Source organism: Phacochoerus africanus, chromosome 4, assembly GCF_016906955.1.
Source record: "Phacochoerus africanus isolate WHEZ1 chromosome 4, ROS_Pafr_v1, whole genome shotgun sequence".
Taxonomy (NCBI): domain Eukaryota; kingdom Metazoa; phylum Chordata; class Mammalia; order Artiodactyla; family Suidae; genus Phacochoerus; species Phacochoerus africanus.
Genome location: NC_062547.1, coordinates 52,579,645 through 52,593,733, shown reverse-complemented (window position 1 = coordinate 52,593,733; position 14,089 = coordinate 52,579,645). Strand labels below are relative to the sequence as shown.

The following is a 14,089-nucleotide window of genomic DNA, read 5'->3' as shown; positions in this document are numbered from 1 at the left end:
CAGTTTATCAGGTTTAAAGAAATACAAACATCTATGATTATAGAGAATCCTCATACGGTGCTAGATGAGGGAATTTAGATGCTGCTGGAACATCCAAAGGTTTATTCTCATATCCCTAAGTTAGAGACATTTGGTCTACTTGAGGCTCCAAGAGCCAAATGGAGCCAGGGTCCTGGACACAAAGATCACCTGGAGCATTACAACATGGAAACACCACTCATGGTGCCCTCTTCTTTCCATACACAACCTTCCCATCCAGTCTACCTTGGATTAGGCACAGGCATTAAAGTGGGAGCTGGGAAGATAGGAGATGTGAAGAGATAAAATGAAATGGAAAGACTACTTGGTCTGCCATGGCTATAAGCTAGTCACATCATCTCCAAACAGGGCTAATTTAGCATCTCACCCAAATAACTGACCTGTGACATCCAGGTGGAAGGAGACCTTCTGGCCCCCAGCTTTGCAGGTATATTCCCCAGCATCTGCCTTGCCCGCCTGATGCACCATCAGCCTCCGGGTGCAGCCCTTGGCCTCCACATGCACTTTTGAGCTCGAAGTTAGCTTCTTCCCATCCTTGTACCATGTCACCTCTGTCTGGGCCTGGGCCACCTCACAGCTCAGAGTGGCACTGGCCCCTGCCATGGCCTGCACTTCACTGCATGCCGGCTGCTCCTTGGCAAACACCGCCATGGGCTCTGGGGACAAGCAGGGATACACAGGGTCAAAGATACTAAATAAGTCTAAGATGAAGCACTGGGGAAGAAAGATTAAATGATGAAGCAGAGGACTGGAAATTTCTCTAGACCCTGGCTACTTGTCTGGCTTGGAAAAAGCCACCTCCTCAGCAAGTAACCATAATTTATCTATACGTTCTATCACAGATCCATGTGTGTTGTTACAGGTGAGGACACTGCAAAAGACTTCTGTGCACACATCACTCTGCAAGAGGCATTTCAGGGTCGTAAGACATGAGTTCTTCAACCTTCCTAGGTGATGCAGTGTTTTTCCACAGGACTGTGCAGAGAGGATTCTCAACCCACGGTGCAGGAGAGATCTTGAGACTCCATGCTCTCACCTACTCTCGGTGTTGTCAACTGCTAGTAATTCGGTGAGAATGAAGTTGTACACCTGTAGCTATCTCTTGTGTGGTCCTTACGACTCACAAAGTTGAGCAACTTTTTCAATCTTTTGGCCATTACTGTTTGCCCTTCTGTGGTGTCACACTTCAAGTGTTTTGCTCAGTTTTCAATAGAACTATCTGTCTCCTCCTTGTTCATTTTTAGGATCTCTTTATATGCTTAAGTACCAGAGATGTGACAATTACATAATCTGTAAATATTGTATCCATCTGTATAACTTGCCTTTTCACTCATGTAGTATCACCTATGGGTGAATCAAAGTTTTAGTTTTAATAAAGCCAAATCTGGGATCATGTTCCATTGTTCTGTTTAAGAAATTTGTCCTTACCCTAAAGTCATTAAATAATCTATGAGATCATCGGAGGTTTTGTGGTTTTATCTTCACAGATAGATGTGGTCTCCAACTCACCTGGAGCTCCTTTTTAAATGTTGTTCGAGTTACCTATGCAATTTTTTATATGATTAAATGTTGAAAACACCATATTAAAAAGTCCATCCTTTCTCCATTGCCTACACAGGCTCAATGGTTTAAAAAAAAAAAAAAAGGCAGGGGAGTGGGAAGTTAATTTATTCATTGGTCTGATCCTCATTGTTCTGTTCCTTTGATCTGATAACTGTCCCTGTATTGTGACTCCATTATTTTTACTACTATAGCTATATAATAATTCTCTTCTTCAAGAATATGTTGGTTCTACTTGGCCTTTAGAATCTGCTACTCAATTTTCAAACTTCCAAAGAACATTTGTTGGATTTTGGTTGGATGTGAATATATTTGAGTCTTCCATAGATTTCCATCCATTTATTTAGGTATTTTTTTACTCTCTCTCAAAAATGTTTAATAATTTTCCTCCACAGAGGTCTTAAACATCTTTATTACACTTGGAAACATGACACTTTTCACACTATTGTAAATCTTTTGAATTTCATTTTCCAACTATGCTGCTACTGTAAGAAGATAAAAATGCTTTCTGCATATTAACTCTTTTTACATGGTAATCTTTCTCAACTCTTGCACTAAGTCTAATCTTTTAGATTTTCTTAATTAACATTCATATACGTGATTTCCACTTAAGTTTTCCCAAGTTTTACAACTTTTATTTTCCTCCTTACTCTGCTGTGAAAATAGGTGGATAGAAGTGGTAATAGTGACTTTTTGTGTTGTTCTCACTCTTAAAAGCAAAGCTTTCAAACTTCTCATTAAGTGTGCAGTTACCTGGTACTTCCTATTGTACAGTTTATTGAATTAAAGAAGCATACTTTTATTTACAGTTTGTTAAGAATTTTATGGCATGAATTAATGCTAAATTTTATCAAACCTTACTCTGGATTTACACCATCACATTTTATAAAACTTTTATTCTCCATTTATTGAAATAATCACATCATTTTTTCATTCAATCTGTTAATTTCATGCTTTATATTGATCTGCTTATGTTTCTAAAACTAAACCAGCCTTGCATTCTGGGACTACAACCTTCATGATAGTGTATTATCTTCTTGATATACTGCTGAATTCAGTTTTTTAATATTTTGTCTAAGGTTTTTGCGCTGATATCTATTGACCTATAATTTTTTTTTTTTTTTTTTTGCTTTTTAGGGCCACACCCACAGCATATGAAAGTTCCCAGGCTAGGGGTCAAATCAGAACTATAGCTGCTGGCCTACGTCACAGCCACGCAGGATCCAAGTCATGTTTGCAACCTACGCCACAGCTCACAGAAATGCTGGATCCTTAACCCAACTGAGCAAGGCCAGGGATCGAACCTGCATCCTCATGGATCCTAGTCGTGTTTGTTAACCGCTGAGCCACAAAAGAAACTCCCGAAATGTAATTTTAATTCTTATTATCTTTCTGGTCCGATTTTGGTGTCCAATTATGCTATCTACAGAAAACCATTTGCAGAATGTATCTCCTTCTATTTTCTAGAAGAATCTCCATGATCCTTCTATTCTCCAGAAGAATCTCTTTTAGAATATTTCATATAATTTACCAGCAGAGCTGCTGGGCTCAGATCTTTGTCTCTGAGAAAATTATTTTAAAAGTTTAGGACTGTTGAAATTGTCTAAATCTTCTTGGGACAGTTTTGATATAGTTCTCTAGGAACTGGTAAAATTGTCAAAAACTTCAAATTGACAACCATAAAATAACTTGTCATATTCTCTTAAATAACATTTGACAAAGATAGTGAGGTTTTTGGTATCTACACGTATCCACAAACTGTGTGTATATACAGGTACAATATACCACACTATTATGTGTTGGCACCTACAGGTCAGTGTAGGATTGCAGCCATTGTTATTTCACAATAACACACTCTTAATGAAAGGAAAAGAAATTTAGTTCTCAGACTTCTCTATGAACCAGCCAAGGAGGCACAAATGCACTATTTTTAATTCTATAAAATAAATACTGTTTTATGAGACCATGGCTAAAGCTACTACAGGAACTCATCTTTAACAAAGTGTGGTGGTATAGTATAAGCTACTTATTCATTTCCATTTCTAAGTTTACAAATCAAACTCCAAAAAGAATACTTAAACAAAATGTTCTTTTTTTCTCCTCATTTTTTAAAATTAATTAATTTATTTTTTATTGTTATTTTCCCCAACACACTTTTTTTTCCACTGTACAGCATGGGGACCCAGTTACACATACATATATAAATAATTTTTTCTCCCATTGTCGCGCTCTGTTGTAAGTATCTAGACGTAGTTCTCAGTGCTGCTCAGCAGGATCTCATTATTAATCCATTCCAAAAGCTATAGTTTGCATCCATAAACCCCAAGCTCCCAAACCCTCCCACTCCCTCCCCCTCCCCCTGGGCAGTTTCTAACTGAAGACAAAGGGAAAAAAGATTTTGTTTGAAAAGAACATTCTAAATCTCAAGTGTATATCATAGGTACATACTTACCAATACCTGGCTCTTGATTTTGACTACCTACATACACTGTAACAAATCAGGGATCTAGATTTTGGTACATGAAGTAAAAGAGTCTCCCAGAACACCTAAAACTATTACAAACCAAATTTTGGTTTCACGGTTAAGTCCAAGTATGATTAGGTGGCCAAAATTTCCCCTTATTTTTGTTCAATGAGATTTAAACAGATCTCATTAGAAAGAACCCAAATACAGTATTAGGTGAGGGATGTGGGAATAGCCAAAATATACAACAGAAGGATATTCATATAGTCCCAGGAAAGAGATGTCCAGTCTACCTTAAACCCCAAGTACCAGACGGAATCCAGAGTCCTCAATACTACAGAAGATTCTGTGCAGCTATTGGGACATATGATTAAGTGTTACTACATCATTTCTCTCTTTCAATCAGTGAATGTCATGTATTATACTGATTTTCTAATGTTTTGAACATTGAACCAATATTGCATTCCTGGACTATGATTTTCATCGTAGTGTATTCTCATCTAGACTTGTATTCTCAGATGACTCTGCTAATATTTGTTGAAGATACTGGCTTTGATATCTATAAGAGATTGGCCTGTAATTTTTTTTTTTTTTTCTTTTTAAGGCCGGAAGTTCCCAGGCTAGGCAGCAAATCAGAGCTTTAGCTGCCAGTCTACGCCACAGCCACAGCAATTGGGATCTGAGCCACATCTGCCACCTATGTCACAGCTTGCAGCAACGCCCGATACTTAACCCATGAGGCCAGAGCTCGAACCTGCATCCTCATGGACACTATGCCGGGTCCTTAACCCACTGAGCCACAACGGGAACTCTTATTGGCCTATAATTTTAATTCTCCCTACTTTTCTTGTCAGATTTTGTTATCTATGTTATGCTATCTATAAATCAAATCAGAGAGAGTATCTTCTTTTATGCTCTAGAAGAATTTCCATGAACATGGACTACTTTCCAGAATATCTGATAAAACTTATCAACAGAGCCAATAATATACTAATTCAAAGAAATTCAAATGTCTCTCACCTAGTGAGACCCACAACATGGTGCTGAGAGAGGGCGTCTGGGAGCTACCAGGACATCCAAAAAAGCACAGTAACATAACACAGGAGCAAGATATTTAGTCTACTTCAGAACTCAAGCACCCAACAGAGCCACGGTCCTTGATGCCAAGGAACCTGACAAGGATTCTTGGTAGGTGCTCAGAATGCATAACTAAGCACTAATATGTGGACACACCACTCAAGGTGTACAAGAATATCCTCTCCCTTTCATACACATCGATCCCATCCTGTCTCCCCTGGCCCAGTCACAGGTATGAAAATAAGAGGTGGGAGGATGGGAGGCCTGAAGAGATGAAGTATAATGAGAAAGCACCAGGGTCTATGACATCTATAATGGAATTCACCCATTAAATCCAAACAAGACTAAGTTAGTACCAGGAGTTCCCCTCGTGGCTCAGCGGAAACTAATCTTACTAGCATCCATGAGGACGCAGGTTCGATCCCTGGCCTCGTTCAGTGGGTTAAGGATCCAGCGTTGCCATGAGCTGTGCTGTAGGTCGCAGACACGGCTCGGATCCCGAGTTGCTGTGGTTCTGGCGTAGGCCGGCAGCTACAGCTCCGATTTGACCCCTAGCCTGGGAATCCCTATGTGCCGCTAGTGCGGCCCTAAAAAGACAAAAAAAAAAAAAAGACTAAGTTAGTACCACAAAGAACTGACCTGTGACATCCAGGTGGAAGGAGACCTTCTGACCCCCAGCCTCACAGCTGTACTCCCCGGCATCTGCCTTGCCCGCCTGATGCACCACCAGCCTCCGGGTGCAGCCCTTGGCCTCTACACGCACTTTTGAGCTTGAAGTCAGCTTCTTCCCATCCTTGTACCATGTAACCTCTGTCTGGGCCTGGGCCACATCACAGGTCAGCGTGGCACTGGCCCCCGTCACAGCCTGCACTTCAGTGCATGCTGGCTGCTCCTTGGCAAATGCCACCAAGGGCTCTGGGGACAGAGAAGGATAAACAGAATCAAAGACATCATCTCAGGCAGGAAGCCAGCACCAGGGAAAGAAGACCTGCATGAGAGAGAGACACTGGAACAGCCCTGGGGCCTGCAGAAGTACTCTGTCTTTCTCAGCAACAAGTAACAATTTATACATTCTCCCTCAGATCCATGTGGGAGGTTCCAAGAAGGGACTTTGGAAAGGACTTCGCCAATGCTCATGGAATCTGCAGGATCCTGAGGCCTGTGTTCCTCGACCCCCACAGATGATGCCACTGTCTCTTCCATGAGGTGATACAAGGAACTTTTCACCTACATCCATGGGAATCGCTGAGGCTTGGTGCCTTCCCTGCTCTTAGTACTGTCAACTTCTGCCAGTTTGGTATGAGTGCCTCTACCTCCCTGTAGCCTTCTGATTCATTGTCTGAGGAATCATGAAGCTGAGCATCTTTCCCAATATTATTGAGATGGCCATTACTGTTCGTTCTACCTAGTGAACTTAGTCAACTCTTACTGACTTACTAATAATAGGGTCTTTTTTTCCCTCTATTCATTTTAAGGCACTCTGTATATACTCAAATACTAGAGAAAGACAACTATGGACCTTTTATGTACATTCTCACAGGTGAGACTCACATTTTCACTCTCTCAGGGAGTCATGAATCAATGTTTTTAGTTTTAACATACACAACTATGTTTATAAATTGTGTCTAGGGCATGTGTCCTATGTAAAAAATCTTTTCTAGCTTTAAGTATTAGCTGAGGATTTTGTAGTTTTAGCTTTCACACCATGGTTTCAGAGACATTGGGAATGGACTTTCCCATTTGATCAGAATTACTAGGATAATTTGATTTTTTCCATAAGGTTAAGCGATCCAAGCACTCTTTATGTGACCTACACGCTCCCTCCACTTCTCCTAGATACCACAGGAACACATGGGTGGGTGTGGGGGGTAACAACAGTCCTTTTATGCAAGTATCTGCTTCTGAGATCCTTATTCTATTGCTTTGGTCTCATAACTATCTTCCACTGCATTGACATCCCTTGTCTTATTACTCTAGCTTTGTCATAATTCTTGATAACTGGTACAGCAAAAGCTCACACTTGGCTTTCCTTTAAATTAAAAAAAAAAAAAAACATATTGGCTCTTTTAGAATCTGCAAGTTTTCAGTTCCACTGCCTTGCCCTCCTTTCCCGCCACAAAAGTCCCCTTCCGTTTTTGTTTGTTTGTTTGTTTGTCTTTTCAGGGCTGCACTCACAGCATATGGAGGTTCCCAGGCTAGGGGTCAACTCAGAACTACAGCTGCTGGCCTACACCACAGCCACAGCAACAAGGGATCCTTAATCCACTGAGCAAGGCCAGGGATCAAATCCGTGTCCTCAGGAAATCCCCCCCACCTCCATTTTTTTTTTTTTTTTTTTGTTAATCTACATCTCTGTGTTTTTATGGATTTCTCTCCATCTATTTCAAACTCTTGACTGTCTGTCGAGAATATTTAATAATTTTTCTCACACACAGCCTCCTAGCAACTTTTATCAGAAATAGAATTAGAAACATGGTATTTTTGATGCTATTGTAACTCTTTTACATTTGCCACACTATAGACGTAGAATTTTTGATATTGATTCTTTTTCTAATGGTTATCCTACTCAAGAATCTTAACTCAGTCTAATAATTTACCTCTGGGATTTTCTGAGTGGGTAGTCATATCATCAGCAAATTCCACCTTTAGTTTTTCAAAATTCTTTGTGGTTTATTTTACTTCCCTTCTTACTCTACTAGGTGGTTAGAGTGGGCTACATATATTATTCCTACTGCCAAAGCTTTCAAGGTACAACTTAAGTGACAATTGCTTTTCTCCAACACCTTTTATTAAATTAAGGAAAAACACACTTATATTATTATAAGAATTTTATGGCATAAATTGAAGCTCAAGGTTATCACTTTTTTTCTAAATTTATGATATTCAATTAATTCAACCATTTTAATCTGTACTCATTGAACTAATCACATCTTTTTGCATTCAGTCTATTAATACAAGCTTTATGCTGATTAATATTGCCATTTAAACCACATGTGCAGTCCTGGAATATGACTTGCATCATGGTCTCTTACTCTTGATATACTGATGAATTCATGAATTCATTTTATGATTTTGGCCTTAAAATCCATAATAGATTGGTCTGTAATTTCATTCTCCTTGCAGTTTTCTGTGATTTTGGTATCTATGTTATACTTTATACATAAAGAGAGTTATGAAGTGTATCTCCTTTTACCATTCCTAGGGCTATTCCCATGAGCAAGGAATCATATTTTTCCAGGCTATTTTTTATTGTGTACCACAGAAATAATGGGCTGAGAAGACTTTTCATTATTGCTTCTATAATTTAAAAGTCAGAATTATTTGAGTTTCTATAATTTCTTGTGTCAGTTTTCATATAGTTTACCTGATAGAGTCAAATTGAACAATTTTTCAATTTTATTATTTAAAGTGTTCTGTAATGAATATTACAGAACCACATTTAAAGGAACCACATTTAAACCACATTTAAAGGAATACATGAAGAGATGGGGGGACAGCTACACACAGCCACAAATCATGCCATAGCACACTCCCAAACTGTTCTTTGCTGGCACCTAGAACGTGGGATGGAAGCCCACCCTTATATGGCATCAAGGAATTCCCATCGTGGCGCAGGGGAAACGAATCTGATTAGGAACCATGAGGCTGCGGGTTCGGTCCTTGGCCTCGCAGTGGGTTAAGGATCCAGCATTGCTGTGAGCTGTCGTATAGGTCGCAGATGTGGCTCAAATCTGGTGTTGCTGAGGCTGTGGTGTAGGCTGGCAGCAACAGCTCCAATTAGACCCCTAGACTGGGAACCTCCATATGCCACGGGTGTGGCCCTAAAAAAAAAAAAAAAAAAAAAAAAGATTGTCTTCAAGAAGAAAAATACCTGACTTCTTAGAATTTTCTATAGTCCAGCTAAAAGGCAAAGACACACACTAACCGTTATGAAAATGCCATAAATAAACACTTCTTTGCTAGTCAGAGGCTGCTGGTACAGTAACCCATGGTGAGAAAATTATACTGATGGGACAGAATTGCTTTTTCCTTTCCATTCCTAAATTTATAAAGGTAAATCCAAGGAGAATTCTGATAGTGCACATCTAAACTGAGACAAAGCAAAATCATAATGCTTTGAAATGATCACCCTAAACATTACAGGTGATAACAAAATATGCCTATTTTTTGCTACATACAGGTAACAGAGAGCTTTTATGCCCATGAAAAGAAAGGAAGGAAATCCCAGAAACCTTACATTGGATCATTCAAAATTCACTCTTAAGATAAATCCAAGTAAGGCTGTATGGACAATATTTCCACTAATCAGGGAACGATGTAATCGAAACATTTCTTGTAAACCAAGAACCAGCATGAGATGCTGGATGAGGGCATGTGGTAGGCTTCAGGACATATAAAAGCAGGAAAGTCACACATGCCAAGGTCTATCTCACACACGAAGCATCAGGCAGGGCCAAGGCCCCAACACCAAGGAGCAACAGGAAGGTTTTGGGCAAGTGCTAAGAGATTAGGATTGAGCCTTACTGTTACAAACAGGTGGATAGAAATGACCCCTCTCCTTTCCATGCACACCTTCCCCATCCATCCTGTCCAGGGCTAACATGGGTATCAAGACAGGACATGGAAGATTAGAAGGCATGAGATATGAAGTCGAAAGGCAAGTGCACAAGAATGTGTTGAGGCCAGAAGCCAGTCCCATCATAAGCTCCAAATGGGTAGGTTTAGAATCCTCCCCAAGAACTGACCTGTGACATCCAGGTGGAAGGAGACCTTCTGACCCCCAGACTCGCAGCTGTACTCCCCAGCATCTGCCTTGCCCGCCTGCTGCACCACCAGCCTCCGGGTACAGCCCTTGGCCTCCACACGCACTTTTGAGCTTGAAGTCAGCTTCTTCCCATCCTTGTACCATGTCACCTCTGTCTGGGCCTGGGCCACCTCACAGTTCAGTGTGGCACTGGCCCCTATCACAGCCTGCACCTCACTGCATGCCGGCTGCTCCTTGGCGAACACCACTGAGGGCTCTGAGGACAGGGAAGGATACAGAGGGTCAAAGACATCATCTCAGGCAGGAAGCCAGCACCAGGGAAAGAAGACCTGGATGGGGAGGAAGTGTGATTGAGGAGGTGGCTGGAGACTTCTCCATGCTCTGCACCAGCTGTGGGGCCTGCAAGAGCACCACCACCATCACCACTGGCCTTTTTCAACAAGTAATCCAATTTACCTTCTCCCACAGGCAATGGAGGCTGTTCCAGTTGGGGGTACTGTGAAAGTCTTCCATGAACAATGGAAAGCAGAGGTTATGATGCATGCACACCTCCACTTTCCTAGATTAATCCAGTGATTTTTACCCTCAGTGCATGAGAGTTCCTCTCACCTACTCTCAGTGTTAGAAATTGTTCTCAGTCTGGTGGAACTGAATGAAGTTCTGCCTTCTTTGGCTCTTTCTTTTTTTCCAGTGACTGACAAACTGATGCACATCTGATATTTTTGTGGGGGTTTTATGTTTTGTTTTGTTTTGTTTTGTTTTTGTCTTTTTGCCATTTCTTGGGTTGCTCCCACAGCATATGGAGTTTCCCAGGCTAGGGGTCTAATTGGAGCTGTAGCCACCAGCCTATGCCAGAGCCACAGCAACATGGGATCCAAGCTGCGTCTGCAACCTACACCACAGCTCACGGCAACGCCGGATCCTTAACCCACTGAGCAAGGCCAGGGACCAAACCCATAACCTCATGGTTCCCAGTCAGATTCGTTAACCAATGCGCCATGACGAGAACTCCTGATATTTTTGGTCTTTAATGTTCTGTTTTTGTGATATCATTGTCAACATTAGTTCCATTTTCAATAGAACTGTCTTTTTCATATTCATTTTTAGAAACTCTTTATTAAATGTTAAACCATTGATAGTTGTTTGTGTGTTGTAAAATTCCTCCCTGTGTATTTGCCTTGCCTTTTCCTTTCACCTTTATGGTGTCTTCCCATCCAATAAAGTCATTAATCTTCATATGGACATTATAATCAATCTGTCCTTTGTGATTAGTGCATTTCTATTCCATTTACAATATATTTCATACATGGAGGTCACTAAATTATATGCACTGCCTGCTCTTAGAGCTTGTTTTACATTTCACATTAAGGTCTCTAAACTATGTGCAGTTGATCTTTGTATGTGGTGTGAGAGACAATTTTATTTCATTTTTTTATCTATGGTTAATGATTTTAGCACCCCAAAGACTATCCTTTCTCTACACCTCACATTGGCAACATAGTTTTAAAAAAAAAGGCTAGGGTAGGTTCTAGCCCAGTTATACAGAGTTTATCTATGCACTTAGACCATGTTGCCTTAATTACTGAAGCTCTGTAAGAGGTTTTGATATCTGGTATAGAAAATGCTCTCACTTCATTCTTTTTAAGAGCCTTTGGCCTTTGTATTCAACTTGGCAATTTTCATCCCAGTCAAAAACATATACATCTGGATTTTGACTAGGAATGAATATCTTTGAGTCTTTCATGCTTTCCAATTCTTTCAGATCTTCTCTCTCAAAATGTTTAAAAATTTTATACACCTAATAGCAAACTTAAACTCCATTTATTAGACTTGGAATTAGAAAATAATACTAATTATTTGAAGCTACTGTAGCTCTTAAAATTTCATATTCCAAGTGTTTCTTGCTAGCACAGAGATACAGAAGTATTTTCTGTATATTGATTTTTTAATTTAAATTTATTTTTATTAAGGTATAGTTGATTTACATTGTTGTATCAATTTCTTCTGTACAGCACAGTGACCCAGTCATACATATATATATATATATACTTTCTTTTTCTCATAGTATCTTTCATCATGTTCTATCCCAAGAGACTGGATGTGGTTTCCTGTGCTGTACAGTAGGACCTCATTGCTTATCCATTCTAAATCTAATAGTTTGCATCTACCAACCCAAATCTTCCTGTCCAACCCACTTCCTCTCCCTCCCCCTTGGCAACCACAAGTCTATTCTCTATGGCTGTGAGTCTGTGTCTGTTTTGTAGATAGGGGCATTTGTACCATATTTTAGAATCCACATATAGGTGATATCATATGATATTTGTTTTTGTCTTTCCAACTTAACTGCACTTAGTTTGGGAATCTGTAGTTGCATCCATGTTGCTGTAAATGGAATTAATTCACTCTTTTTTGTGGCTGAGTAGTATTCCACATATGTACATATTCTTAATCCATTCATCTATCAATGACATTTAGGTTATTTCCAAGTCTTAACTATTGTGAATACTGGTGCTATGAACATAGGAGTGCCTATATCTTTTTGAATTATAGTTTTGTCTGGATAGATACCCAGGAGTGAGATTCCTGGATCATATGGTAGTTCTATATTTAGTTTTCTGAGGAACCTCTATACTGTTTTCCACAGTTGGTGTACCAATTTACAATCCCGCCAACAGTGTAGTAACGTTCCCTTTTATCCATACCTTCAACAGCATTTGTTATTTTTAGACATATTAATGAAGGCCATTCTGACCAGTGTGAGGTGTACTTTTTATTGTACTTTTGATTTGCATTTCTCTAATAATCAGTGATGTTGAGCATTTTTTCATGTGCTTACTGGCCATCTGTATGTCCTCCATGGAGAAAAAAATCTATTTACATCTTCTGCCCATTTTTCTATTGTATTATTTGGTTTTTTTGTTGTTGTTTAGTTGTATGAATTTGTATATTCTGGAGATTAAGCCCTTGTCAGTTGCATTACTTGCAAATATTCTCTTCCATTCTGTAGGCTCTCTTTTCAGTTTTTTAAGGCTTTCCTTTTCTGTCCAAAAACTTGTAAGTTTAATTAGGTCCCATTAGTTTATTTTTGTTTTTATTTCTATTGCTTTGGAAGACATATGTTTTTTATGTCAGAAAATATTTTCCCTATGAACTCTTCTAGGAGTTTTATGGTATCTTCTGTTTAACTTTAAATTCTTTTTTAAGTCTAATCATTTATATGCTGACTTTTCTGAATTGACAACAATATTATCTGTTAAAAAAAAACTTCTTTTTCTTTTTCCATTTTACAACTTTTTCTTATTTTCCTCTTTATTGTGCTTTCCTATGTTAGAAGTGGTGACAGAAAGGCCTCTTTATCTTGCCTCATCCTCAAGCTAAATCTTTCACTTTAAGTGTGACACTAACTGGGGTTATCTGTAGCACTATTTTCCAAAAAAAGGAAGGATGCTTTTATTTATAGTTTGTTGTGAATTTAATAACATGAAAACAATGCCAAGTTTCATCAAATATTTTCTCAAGTTATATGATGTTAAATTTTATCACACACTTTAATTCTACATTTATTGAGATGACAAAAATATTTTGGTCTTTCCATCTGTTAATATTAACCATCATGTTTATTTTCTAATGTTTTTAATGTTCAACCAATCATACATTCTTGGACTATGGCTTTCATTATAGTGTACTGTCCTATTTATAGATTGCACAGTTGACTAATTTCTTCTTTAAGCTGTTGGCTTCGGTATCCATATGATATTGCCTGTAATTTTAATTCTGCATATTTTCCACTAAAGATTTCAGTATCAGGAGTTCCTGTCATGGCACAGCAGAAACAAATCTGACTAGGAACCATGAAGTTGTGGGTTTGATCCCTGGCCTTGCTCAGTGGGTTAAGGATCCGGCATTGCCATGAGCTGTGATGTAGGTCACAGACGTGGCTCGGATGTGGTGTTGCTGTGGCTATGGTGTAGGCCGGTGGCTACAGCTCCGATTGGACCCCTAGCCTGGGAGCCTCCATATGCCATGGGTGCAACCCTAAAAAGACAAAATAAAAATAAAAATAAAAACATAGAGATTTCAGTACCAATATTATGCTATCTTCACAATGTGAGCTGGAGGGTATATTTTCTTTTTCTATTCTGTAAAAGAATCTCCATGAACACGGAAAGTTTTCTTCCCAAATT

At 39.3% G+C, this 14,089-nt stretch overlaps 1 protein-coding gene across 1 annotated transcript in view; it reads right to left on the bottom strand.

Annotated features, from left to right (window-relative positions):
• The window catches only part of OBSCN (obscurin, cytoskeletal calmodulin and titin-interacting RhoGEF), a 198,509-nt gene that overhangs the window by 98,214 nt on the left and 86,206 nt on the right, over window positions 1–14,089 (bottom strand). The window contains 3 exon segments of the mRNA XM_047776349.1: window positions 420–695; window positions 5,780–6,055; window positions 9,886–10,161. Coding sequence (XP_047632305.1) covers window positions 420–695; window positions 5,780–6,055; window positions 9,886–10,161 — 828 coding nt within the window.